Source organism: Pseudorca crassidens, chromosome 5 (genome assembly GCF_039906515.1).
Source record: "Pseudorca crassidens isolate mPseCra1 chromosome 5, mPseCra1.hap1, whole genome shotgun sequence".
Lineage (NCBI taxonomy): Eukaryota > Metazoa > Chordata > Mammalia > Artiodactyla > Delphinidae > Pseudorca > Pseudorca crassidens.
Genome location: NC_090300.1, coordinates 10,891,866 through 10,904,983, shown reverse-complemented (window position 1 = coordinate 10,904,983; position 13,118 = coordinate 10,891,866). Strand labels below are relative to the sequence as shown.

Here is a 13,118-nt window from a genome sequence, read left to right as displayed (position 1 = left end):
AGGCAGACCTCACCAAATTTCCTTCCTCCCCTCTTCCCTGTTAGAAACGCTGTCTAGAGGTGCACACCCGTGCACATGTAGGTGTGTACACACCTACGCGCATCACCAATGGCCCGTGACTTGGGACCTTCCCTCTGCCTTTCCATTGCTTTTCTGCATTAGAAAGGAATGAAAGGTGGGTGGCCTCTGCCCCTCTAACTTGAACCCCTTTAATCTGGCTTCCTCATGGACGCGTGGAAGGCCCACCCTCTTGGTATGTAATCCTCTTACCTCTCTGAAAATGCTTTTGATCGGATATCTTCGTTGGAGGTCCCACAGACGCAGAATCAAAGACGAGGATCTGAGTGCAAGTCCTAGTTTATTTGGGATGGAGGTAGGGGAGTGGGAAAGTGAGACCAGGAGGAGACGGTGGCCGATATGGGTGCATTATTAAGCCAGTTCCCGCTGTGGGCAACAGGTGGATAATTCTGTGGGGAAGATGTGAGAGCTGGTCTGGAACACTTAGCTCAGAGTTCTTCCCCCCGAGGGGCGGGGCAACTGGCGTCTTTATACGCCAACTTGAAGGCTGCTCTTGAGGGGCGTGTAGGTGGCAGAGCAGATTATGGTGACAGGAGGGAATAGAGCTGCTGGCAGCTGGAGGTCAGGAGATGTGCTCTGAGGTGGTAAGGGAAGGGGATCTGGGTGGGGTACCAGCTGCGTTCTCTATCCCAGACTTCGGACCGGGCTTCATGGTTTGGTCTGTGGAGTAGCCTGACCCATGCTTGACACCTGGATTGTTCCTCGAGAATCTTTAGTTCCAACTCCCTTTAAAAAGGCAAGGAAAAGCCTACCCTTCTCCATAGTTTAATCTTTCCTTAGAAGTCATCTCAAGCGCTTCTAGGTCCAAGCATTTTCAGTCAACATACCTGAAATGGATCACTCTTGAAGGGCAGTGCCTGTTAGCACAGTGAGCGTAGTGATTAGTTCTGGGGACACAGACCTGAGAGCCACGGTCCCGCCCAAGGTGCTCCTGGGCTCCTGGTTGGGTGTTGGATGACTTACCTAGAGAGAGTCCCTTTCAAGAGAAAGGGGCTTGAAGTGAATCACCTAGTCATCCAAAAACTATGTGCGTGGGTGCTTCAGAATTTGGGTCAAACATCCTTTGCTTTCAGACCCCAGCTCTGCCTTGTTGGCCAATTGACATTGGAGGAAACAGCATTCAGTCTCTGTGGGCCTCCGTTCCCTCAACCGTAGAATGGGGCTACTCATCCCTACTTCATAGGATTATTTTGAGGATAAAACATGTTCATCTTGAAAAATGGGCTGGATTTGGGAAGAAGAGAGGACAGGGGTGTGGGAGGGGAGGAGGGTGATGGATATGCCACTTAATGATAGTGAGACAACAGAATAAAGGTAGGAGAGGTGGGTTTGGAGCGTGACTGTGCAGGGCGTTGAATCTCAAACTCAGACAGGCCTTGGGGCTTTGCTGCAGAGATAGTGAGGTTTCACTGCATCTCAGGAGGGCTGAGGAAAAGGGCCTTCATTCAGTTTTTACTGATACTCTTTTTTGGTCGTTCCTGATATGTGATATTCTTGGCCACCAGAACTGTTCACAGAACTGTTCACAGGACTTAGCGCTAAACCTTTAGGGAGCCTGGTTTTGGGGTCCTTCTGAACCCGCAGTCCTCAAATCCTGGATCCAGCCTGTAGGACCACAGGACCCTCTTGGCACAATGAAAATCGGCTTATATGGAAACATATAAGAATTTAACACCGTCGTACCCAGACTTGGTGCCAACAAGTTCCAGATCTTAAAACCGTACATTAGCCGCTGGTCATTTTCAGTGTTGGAGCGGGAGGCTCGTGCTTAACAAGGTGGTGGTCTCTTACAATTATAAGTCGATTTTGTGTGAAGATATCAGTCTTATAGGAGTTCAGAAAGTTCCTCTATTGACAGTGCAGTCTGATTCCAGAAGGTTCCTGGGAGAGGATGTTCTATTTTATTTTATTATTATTAAAATTTATTTTTGGCTGTGTTGGCTCTTCGTTGCTGCGCGCGGGCTTTCTCTCTAGTTGCGGCCAGCAGGGGCTACTCTTCGTTGTGGTGCGCGGGCTTCTCATCGCGGTGGCTTCTCTTGTTGTGGAGCACAGGCTCTAGGCGCGCAGGCTTCAGTAGTTGTGGCACGCAGGCTCAGTAGTTGTGGCTCGCAGCCTCTAGATGCAGGCTCAGTAGTTGTGGCACACGGGCTTAGTTGCTCCATGGCATGTGGGACCTTCCCGGACCAGGGCTCCAACCCATGTCCCCTGCATTGGCAGGAAGATTCTTAACCACTTTGCCACCCGGGAAGTCCAATTTTTATTTTATTCTTATTTTTTGGCTGCACCACTCAGCTTGTGGGATCTTAGTTCCCCAGCCAGGGATCAAACTCGGGCCCTCTGCAGTGAAAGCACGGAGTCCTAACCACTGGACCGCCAGAGAATTCCCGAATGTTCCATTTTAACATGGAGACTGTTGGTGGTTTCCATCTACTTCTCACCTGTGTTCCTTTGATCTTTATCTTAAGCCGCTCACGTTTCTCACCTGGAGAATGTGTCAGAGGAAGAAATGAACAGACTCCTGGGAATCGTGTTGGATGTGGAATATCTCTTTACCTGTGTCCACAAGGAAGAAGATGCAGATACCAAACAAGTTTATTTCTACCTATTCAAGGTGAGACTTCCACATTTTGAAGGGCTTTTCTTCTTTCTCTCACTGTTCAGATATGCTCATTATCAATGGGCCAGGTCACGTGGGAACGCTCTCAACTTAGATACGTCTGGCCCTCGGGTTTGCAGGAGCATGTGTTTCTCCGTGAGGGACTCTCTAAAATGACCCACTGTACTTTGAGCACATCACTCTCCTCGAGAGCCTTCCTACTTGTACACAGAGCTGAATATCTTTATGCGCTTATAGATTTCTTTCCATTGCCTATCCATCCATCCAACAAGAACTTACCACATACCTGCTCTATGCATGGCACTCGTGTAGGCATGAGGGATAGATCAGTGGGCAAAACAAAGTCCTTGCCCTCATGGAGTTTACATTTCAGTAAGAGAGGCAGACAATCAACAAGTCAACAGTATGTTTGCTGGTGGTGATAAGTGCTGTGAAGAGAGACAAAGCAGGGGAAGTGGCATCAGAATGGCAGGGATGCCGGGGGGCTGTGGCGACCTGGTGCTAAGGAAGAGCAGTTAGGAAAGGCCTGTCTGCGATGACAGTTGAGCAGAAACCACAGCGGGGGCATGAGAGCCACCCCTGAAAAGGGCCGGGGAAGCGCCTTCCAGGCAGGGGCGTGTAGACCATGTTCCGAGTGAGCTGGACGTGACCCCCCAGCATGGTGGGGCCCAGGCGGCAGGGGGAGGCAGGAGAAGTGGCTGGAGGGATGCTGCTAAGATAAGACCTCGACTCTTCAAGGGGAGGAATCAAGAATTTCCAGATTTGTTTTGGTGTCTTACTGCTGTTCTCTGTGCCTGTTGACACCAGTCACCTAGCACTGCTGCCACTCCCCGCCTCTGCCTCTTCATGGCTCTGCCTCAGCTCCATTGGGTCCCAGCCCCTCCTTTCCCACTGATATGGGTCTCCCCACGCTGGTGCTGGCGATCAAGACTGACAGATGGGGGAGGGAAACCGGGGGTGGGAAAATGGAGAGGGGAAATTCAGGTTGCCAAAAATAGATGCACAAAGGAGGCCGACAGAAGGAATAATTTAAAAAGACCCAGAACCTGCTACTGAGGGCACTGTTGATTATGTTGTATTGTGTAACCCTTATAAGGATCTCTAAAAACAAAAACAAAACCCCAAACACTCCCCTTCCCCTCAGGGCTTACAGCCAGGAAAAGTTTGCCTCTCCTAATGAGGGCTGGGCTTCATTTTGTATGACAAGGAGAGATCCATTTTCCTTTGAGTTTCCTCTTTTGCTTTGGCTGCTAGGAATCTCAGGGCAAATTTTATACCCAATTCTTAGAACGTTGGTGAGAGCAGAGGGGTCTGAATTTACTTGAAATATGTGATTTTCCCTTTTCCCCTTTTATTAACTTTTGTTTTTTATTGTACTACTGGGGTTTGGGGGGGTCGATGGGGAACAGGAGTGGGAGAGGGAATTCTATTTTCAACTTGTGGAGTCACGTGGGGCTGTTAACACTAAAACGGTAAATGTTGGGGCGGGGTGTAGGGGGAGGGAGGAGAAGGCAAGGGAGAGAGACCACAGCCATTAGCAGGCGCCAGGCTGCTCCAGGTGACAACTTGTTGACATGACCGTGAGGCCTGAGTCATCTGGACTGAACCCTGGCAGGTTCATACTGTTTAGAGCTTCTTTGGAAAAAGGCCTTAGTTGAAGGAAAACAACGTCTGCATGACTGCAGCTATTATTTGTCTTGGAACTCAGCTCCCTGGCGGGCGGTTCCTCACCGCCCTGCTGGAAGGGAAGGTTTCCATCCTGTCGGCCTCCTCTAGGTTCTGTTTATAACCAACCAACAGGCCAGAAAACACTGCTCCGCTTTGAAGTATGTTTTCTCTCTCCCCTTCTTACCTCTCTCATCTTTAGCCATGCAAATATCTTTGCTCTTGAGAACAAAATCCAAAATATTCAGCATTCTCCCCTCTCCTCCCCCAAAGTCATTCTTGGGGCAAATAAGTTATAAATCATCCGTTTCTTAGTTTCGGAAGAGGAGTTCCTGTGTCTCTTATGTCTCCATAATTAAATTAAATTAAAATGTTATTGTGCATTTTAGTAGCATTTTGGAAGCTTCTGCCTTAGAGGTTGAAAATGAACTCGGTGAAAAGCTGCTTCCTGAAGCTCATTTTATCCTAGTGTTTGTCAGCGTGGTTCTGGAGCTCAGCTATAGCTGGGTCCCAATCCTGGCTTCATCACTTAGTGAATGTGACCTCAGGCAAGTCGCGTTTCCTTATCTATAGACAATGATAGCACCTACTTCAAGAGGTTGTTAGGAGGATTAATGAGGTAATACAGATACAGAGCCACAGAGAGTGCCTGGCAAAAGTCCGGAAGCAAATCCTTGCTGCTATTATTAAAGTCTTCGTATATACGCCTATTTTATCCCAGCTTCATCCTTTTGTAGATGAAGAAGCGGAGATTCGACACCTCCCCAGTTCATCCGTCTACCTCCAAACTGAAACCCTCAGTGGGTCAAGTTCCCAAATGGTCTTACTTTAACTGGACAAAAATGTAGGCAGCCAGAATTATTTGTATCTAATTTTGATAATCAGTCTTTTTATATCCTTAGAAACACATACAACAACTTATCATCATGGCACCTTTATTTTTGTAAAGATGGGCATGATACATTGATAAGATCAGCAAATACTACATGTGAGTAATTTATTTGGCACCTCTAGAAGGAAATGAGGCCCTTATAAGACCCGGCTCAGGGGGCACACAGGGTGTTCTTCAACCTTGGGGGTTCGTCTATTTCCACTAACTCCTGGGAGAAAGTTTGCCATGTTTTGTTTCTATTGAAAAGGCAATCAGTGGAGAAAGGAGAGAAAGATGTAAATAAATGTGTAATAAATAAATAAATATGTAATAAATAAATGAGTGAATGAATGAATGCATGGTCGTATATCATAACTGGCCCATGTGTAAAGGTTACTGAAGGTTCAAGCAAAGGTTGAAGGTAAAGAATTTCAAGATCAAATTTATTTTCAAACTAGGTCTTAACAAGTGGTTCCGCCTTCTTTTTACTCTCTGATATTTGCTCTTTGAGGGCTTTAAATTCCAATGGCAGGGATTAAGAGCGACGTTTTTGTTTTATGGGCGTTGAGATGCCAGAACACTTGGCCCGCATTCTGTGGATGGAGAGGAAATGAAAAAAGACCTCAACAGTGAAAGTTGCCAATTGAGAGCCCTACGGAATTCCTTCCGGAAGAGCCTGGGCCCTGGATTATGCGTGCGACACACAGCCGTCACACACAGCCCTTGCGCACACAGTGGACCTCGGCCTTTCAGGGGTTTAAATCAGGCCATCCAGAGCATGAGCACATCTGCAGCGGCCTGGGTGGGCGTGTGCAGAGGGTGCAGTGTCCACCAGCCTCTGGGTCAGCAGAAGGCACGAACAGAGTGGGGAAGGGCGAGTGAGCAGGAAAGGTGTGGCGCGGCTGTGTGCTCCCGGCTGCCCAGAACACGAAGTGTTTAGCTTCTCCCAGCTCTGGCCATGGGCGTGAAGGCAAATTGCGTTACCTGGTAGTCACCCATGTTGTTGATCTAAGGATTTACTAACATGTAATTAAGATAAATAGAATATGGTAGCTTCCCTTTGAAGGCTGTGTGTGTGTGTGTGTGTGTGTGTGTGTGTGTGTGTGTGTGTGTGTGTGTGGTGTGAGATACTGTGTATTTCAGAGAAAAGCCTAAGCTTAAAATGTCTCAAAATAAGATGTTAAAATGAATTCCCTGGTGGTCCAGTGGAATTCATTCCACTGCAGGGGGCGTGGATTTAATCCCTGGTCAGGGAACTAAGATTTTTCTTTAGCACGTCACGATTGCAGCCTGCATGTGCATGCCGAAGGCACCGCCAAAAACAAAAAGACAAAAACAAACAAACAAAAAAGAATGCTAAATTTGTTACTCGTACGTATTACCTTTAATCCACATCTTGGCTGATTAAATATCTTAGGAAAAAAATAACATCAAAGTATCAATGGGGCTTCTAACCTCCAATGATGCAGCCTCAACTGTACTGAGCCCTTAAATTCCCTCCAAGGCTGACCTCCTACCTCACCTTCCTGCAAATGCTTTTCCGTCCTCTTGTTGTGTTTCATGTTTGTCCTCCCTTCCAGACTCAGTTTATACCCTTCCTCTTGTGTGACATCTTCCCTCGGTAAGGCAGACTTCTGAGCTCTCATCCTCTGGGCTTTATACTGCACTTACTGCCTTTGCAACTTATTTGGAATTTCTCTTCTGCCAACCTTTTTTTTTTTTTTTTTTTCCTTTTGTATGTGGGAAGACAGCATGGTATGGCCTGGCCCAGCTCCATTATGTGGCCTCTTTTTTTTTTTAAGGTTTTGTAATACTTTTATGATATTATTAGTATTAAGCAAGACAACATTATTAATATTATTTAGAAGTATCGTTAAGACCTAAATTCTGATAAACAAAAACAGGAAGAGTTGACACATTAAGTAAATTAAAATAAAAAAAAATTATAGAGACCATAAATAAAGCTAAAAGGCAAACAACAGAATGGGAGAAAATATTTGTAATCTTTTTTCTTTTTCAATTGAGGTGTAGTTGTTTTACAATGTTGTGTTAATTTCCACTGTACAGTGAAGTGAAGTAGAGTTCCCTGGGCTATATAGCAAGTTCTCATTAGTAGTTCTCATTAGTAATCTGTTTTATACATATTAGTGTATATATGTTAATCCCAATCTCCCAATTCATTCCATCCCCCTTTTCCCCCCTTGGTGTCCATAAGTTTGTTCTCTACATCTGTGTCTCTATTTCTGCCTTGCAAACCAGTTTATCTGTACCATTTTTCTAGATTAATGTGGCCTTTTTTTCCCAGCAAGACTGTAAGCTTGGAGAGTCCATAGTGTCTGTGTGTGTGTGTGTGTGTGTGTGTGTGTGTGCGTGTGTGACACTGACTGATTTTTTTAAAATGATTTCCTTACAGCTCTTGAGAAAGTCTATTTTACAAAGAGGAAAACCTGTGGTTGAAGGCTCTTTGGAGAAGAAACCCCCATTTGAGAAACCTAGCATTGAACAGGTAAAGAGATACAAGAGAAGCCCCTTTTTTAGTGCTTTAAGGCTGAACAAACGTTCTCATTTTCATCCTCATTGATGGCTTAGAGATGTTCAAGTCGGTAGGAATTGTCTTGGGCCCTTTGGATCGGAAGTGAATACTTAATGTAATAAATGATCTAGCTTGTGTCTCTTAGGGTTGCTGAACGCTCAGAATTCACTGTGTGTTTGGGAAAGAAAAAAATTAATAGAGCATGTAGTTCGTCAGAACACATGAAATGGGCTGTTTCTTGGTGTTGATTTTTGTTTGTTTGTTTTTGCGGTTCACGGGCCTCTCACTGTTGTGGCCTCTCCCGTTGTGGAGCACAGGCTCCGGACGCGCAGGCTCAGCGGCCATGGCTCACGGGCCCAGCCGCTCCGCGCCATGTGGGATCTTCCCGGACCGGGGCACGAACCCGCGTCCCTTGCATCGGCAGGCGGACTCTCAACCACTGTGCCTCCAGGGAAGCCCCAGTGTTGATGTTTTAAAATTAAGTCTTTGTCCCTCTGTTTGCACTGTTGAAAAGTCTATTGAGGCGAGGGAATTCAGGAGCAATGTGAAAAACATTGTAAGTCAACTAAAAAGCAAGCACAGAAAAGAAATGAGATTTTGTTTGCAGAAATTGGCTTCCTGGTACATTAAGATTCCTGTAAAGAAGCCGAGATTTACTTGGGGAATCTGTTGATATGTATAGACCTTTTCTATTAGGTGTTGTCAGGATTTCTCATCAGTATCAATTTTTTGGCCCATCATTGTTCGCCTAAGTAAATCTCAGATACTCTGGACTGAATTTCTTGATGAGAATAATTACAGAAGACATGATATCAGAAACAAATAAATGTATTTTATCAGTTAGTTTTTCATAGAAAAAACGTTGTCTCCAATCCCTACGAAATAAGAATTCATTGTTCCTTTATTTGAAATTAAATTAGATGGGAGTGTTCTGAAGAAAGATTAAATTTAATCCACAAATCCACAGATTATTATTTTAAAAGGTCATAATTTTGAATAAGAATTTTCTTTTGGTAGGTTTACTAAAACCGAAAGAGGATAGTAAAAGTTCAAATTCTAGTGGTTTAGTTCAAAAATTAAAATTTTATGAATGTAAAAACATTATATTAATCCAAGAATCTCATTATATGTGAGCTACTGTGTTGACAGTACAGCAAGAGTTATGCTGCAAAAGAGCCATATTTTATTGTTTATGGGGTTTTGACTTTTTCGGTCCGTGATTTTGAATTTTTCTTTAGCACGTCACGATTGCAACAGGCATAGAATTGCAACTCACAGCCTCTGTGTCTTGTCACTTTTCATAGACTGTGATCTGGGGCATGATTCCTTCTGGGCATTCCTGTTTTCTAAGAGGGAAAAGGAAGAGGTTTTTGTGAATAGAGAAATGTCTTTTCTTTTGCTAATGACCACCAACGGGGCTGACTATGTGAGTGTTCAGGATTGCACAGCTGCGTGAATAAATTGCCTTTCCTCCTTTTAAGGGTGTGAATAACTTTGTACAGTACAAATTTAGTCACCTGCCATCCAAAGAAAGGCAAACAATAGTTGAGTTGGCAAAAATGTTCCTGAACCGCATCAACTATTGGCATCTGGAGGCTCCATCTCAACGAAGACTGCGATCCCCCAACGATGATATTTCTGGATACAAGGAGAACTATACAAGGTAAGCAGACGGGCAGTTCTTCTTCTTTGGCCCATAAAGTACGTTGCAGACGTAACATTGCTACTTGCCTCTGCAAGCAGAGGGTTGCCCAGTTATCACGGGACTCCATCAGGTAGAGAGAACGTCGAATTTAACTCCCCAGATTCCTACTCTTCATTCATAGCGTGATGTTTTGGAGGGTGAGGGATCCAAATCATCTAGACCTGAACTCTTTAATACGATAGTTGCCAGCCACATGTGGTCACTGAGCCCTTGAAGTGTGGCTGGCATGAATGGAGATTTCTAAGACGGTACAAAAAAAGAAAAAAAGAATGTCAACTATTTCATTAATAGTTTAATAGATTTTTATATTGATTACGGGTTGAAATGGTAATATTTTGGAAATATTGAATTAAATAGAATATATTAAAGTTAATTTCACCCGTTTCTTTTTACTTTTTTAATGTGACTTACTGGGAAATTTAAACGTGTGGCTTACATTTACATGTGTGGCTTGCATGGTATTTCTATCGAGCACTGTTGATCTACATAATTATACTGACTCTGTAATTATTATATAGAGACATCATTAAAAAAAATAAGCAATGACCGTGAATATAATAGTGTTAAAATTTTTTTTTAAAGAAGGAAAGATCACCATAGTCCCAGCGGCATGGTATAAATAGTATCGTTATACATATTGTCTTACAGTCACTGTCCCTTTAAATAGATATTTTACGTTTGTTAGCATGAAAGAAAATACAAAATTTGCATCCTTTTTGTCCCCCATTCAGACGTTTTACTGGTTGTATTATAGTCTGTTGAATCGATGTACTGTAATTTACCTAATCATGTCCCTATTGGTGGACATCAAACATATTCCTGGATTACACATCCAAGAATTACACATTTTTCTAAAGTGGGAATTTATTTTTATTACTTATGACTTGCAGAATAATAGAATTGACTTAAGAGTCATAAACATGGGCCCTACAAAACAGAATGACTTACATTTATTTTTATTTAAGTAAGACAGTGACTTGTATTATCCATTCTGTTCACCCTTTTTATAACTTTTCCCATTTATATTTTATAGGCACATCAAGCTTGCTTCAGGGTCCCCCCCCACCCCAACCCCGATTTAAAATAGGCAGTGTTTTTCGACAGCTTGTAAAGACCACTTGTACCCAGGTTATTTTCTGTAACAGCGGATGACAAAGAGGAATGGGTGTAGTTGAAGATAAGCTTTTCTCTCTGATCACTGACCTGATTTCATGAGTAAAACCCCCTTTCCCTCTTTTCTCCCCTTTTACAATATATACAATTTGAGTTATAAAGTATTTTATCTTAATAATTGTAAAATTTACAGATTTCTTCAAAATCAACTTTTTAAATTATGTCTTCATTTTCACACCTTCATTTCAGAGTTTTATATTAACAGTAGTTCCTATAGCATCGTTACTCCTGTTTATGAGTTGAGATAATAGAACTCTCAAAAATATGTGTCTTTTAACTCCATCTGTGAACGACTGACAAAGCTGGATATCTGTCAAAGCCAAACCCCTGAAAATATTTGCCTCTCTTTTTGTTTGTTTTTGTCATTTTTTGTCTGTCTTTGTGTTTTTTTCCTTTGGTCGTGCCAACTTGTGGGATCTTAGTTCCCTGAACAGGGATTGAACCCGTGACCCCTGCAGTGGCAGCACGGATTTCTAACCACTGGACCGCCAGGGAATTCCCAATATTTGCTGCCCTTAAGAGAGGAAAAATTGTTTCATCAAGAAGGAGAATTAATTGTGAAGCAGCACGGGAGTTAATGCTGTATTTTAGAAAACAGAATAAAAATACTGTGTAGCACTTGGGAATTACCAAGAAATGGGCGGCACTTATGAAGACTCAAGGAGTCGTAAAAAATAGAAGTCGAGTTCTGGAATGAGCGATGGGCTTGAACCATGGCTCCATCCCTCCCCAGTTCTGTGTGTGTGTTAGAGCTCTCACCTCGTCTCCTGGACCTTCTGTTTCTTCCTCTGCCCGGTCCCATGGCTGCTGTGTGTCCCCTCAGGTGGCCCGTGCCTGGCGTCTGGCGCACAGCACAGGCGCTGGGAAGATGCTACTCATGCTTTCCCCCCAACCCACGCCCTCCAAAACTCAAGTCACTGCCAGCGCGCGACTCTTCAGCTGGAGTGTGTGCAGTGGGATGAGAGGGTAGCGATTTGAGGGTCACTTTAGAAAGGGCTCCGAGAGACAGCCGCAGGGTCCTGGCGGGCCCCGCCTCCTCGCCCCAGCCGAGGGCGGAAGGGTGGAGTCCGATGTGGGGAAGGGAAGCGGCGAGGGGCTTGAGTGAGCCTGTCCTGCAACCTGCCGATTTCTAGGCTGGACGGAGATCAGGAGCCTCTGTAAATAATAAATAAGGGAATGAAGGTAGATATACCTCCCGTCTACCCCTCCTCCCCCGCCCCCCCACCCCCGGGCTTCCCCACCACCGCCGTGTTGAGGAAGAAAGGGAAGCAGAGAGGAACAACCTGTGAACATTATCACAAGCGAGACTTGTTTCGACCACGTGGGAATTTAAAAAACCACACGCCGCTGCGGCATGGTGTCTCACTGATACCATCTTCTCCAAAATAGGTCCTGTTACAGCTGCAGGCACCACGTGGCGTGTCAGTGAACCTCAGGAGCTGGACTGTTGGTTCAGCATGTAATTTACAGCAGTTGTAGCCATTAGGACCGAGGGGCGGAAAACTCGTGGAGTGCACATCAGCATGAAGATGGGGAGAAACAGGATTCTCTGTGGAAGAGAATAGACTCAGAAAACGATTATGTTCCTCACAAAGCTAACCTGTGAGGATCTAGCCAATAAAAAATTAAATGCAGACTGAACAGTAGAACTGCTTAAATTACTTATCCTCTCTGTTCTGACTTAAGGAAAAACGTAAATATTTTATATGTTAAAAATATCTGGTATATTAATGTTAATATACTTAACCATAATAATTTATCTAAGTATATATTTAATATACCTTTATATGTCCCCCAGAAATCACTGGTGTTGGAAAAAAATCTGGACACATATTTTGAAATTCCTTGAATTCCATGATGGTGTGCTAATATAATTTCACGAGGAAATAACTGGAAAATAAAGTGTCAAAGGAATACGACTTCTTACATCTGACCAACAGAATATGCTAAAGGAAAGTGGCAAATAATTAGCCTTAGATTTTCAGTTGTGCAGACCTCAAAATTAGAGGTCATGCCTATACTGGGGAGATGCATTGTAAGAATACTGAGCAAGTTAGATATAACTAAATTGATTTTGGTGAAACAGTTGTATATAACTACTGCTGTATGAGGTTATAGCCTGTCACCATGCTCCCTGGGCATTCACAATTAGGTGTGTAAATCTAGGGCAGTATTTATCACAGAGCATGGCAAGAACAGTGGAGTGGCGCTCGGGAATCCTAGCTTCTAGTGTGGTTTCTAAAAGTAACTAGCCTTTAGTTTGGGAGAACTGGGAGAGGTCACTTAATTGCTGAAAACCTTAGGATTTTCAGTCCAGCAAGTAGGTAGGATGACATGGTCTTCTGCAGTCAAGTTCTCCAATTCTGTTCACGTTTTAAAGAAAGCAAAGTGGTTGCAAATCACCACGATGCTGTTAAGAAGTCAGAGACAGTTGTTTGAACCATCAGTCAATTGCACGCCCATGCCGTCACCGTTA

At 43.9% G+C, this 13,118-nt stretch overlaps 1 protein-coding gene across 2 annotated transcripts in view; it reads left to right on the top strand.

Moving 5' to 3' along the window:
* The window catches only part of KAT2B (lysine acetyltransferase 2B), a 102,408-nt gene that overhangs the window by 46,231 nt on the left and 43,059 nt on the right, over positions 1-13,118 (top strand). For both annotated transcript variants that reach the window (XM_067737378.1, XM_067737379.1), the window contains exons 3-5: positions 2,544-2,689; positions 7,645-7,737; positions 9,246-9,427. In XM_067737378.1, coding sequence (XP_067593479.1) covers positions 2,544-2,689; positions 7,645-7,737; positions 9,246-9,427 — 421 coding nt within the window. The remainder of the gene's footprint in view (positions 1-2,543; positions 2,690-7,644; positions 7,738-9,245; positions 9,428-13,118) is intronic.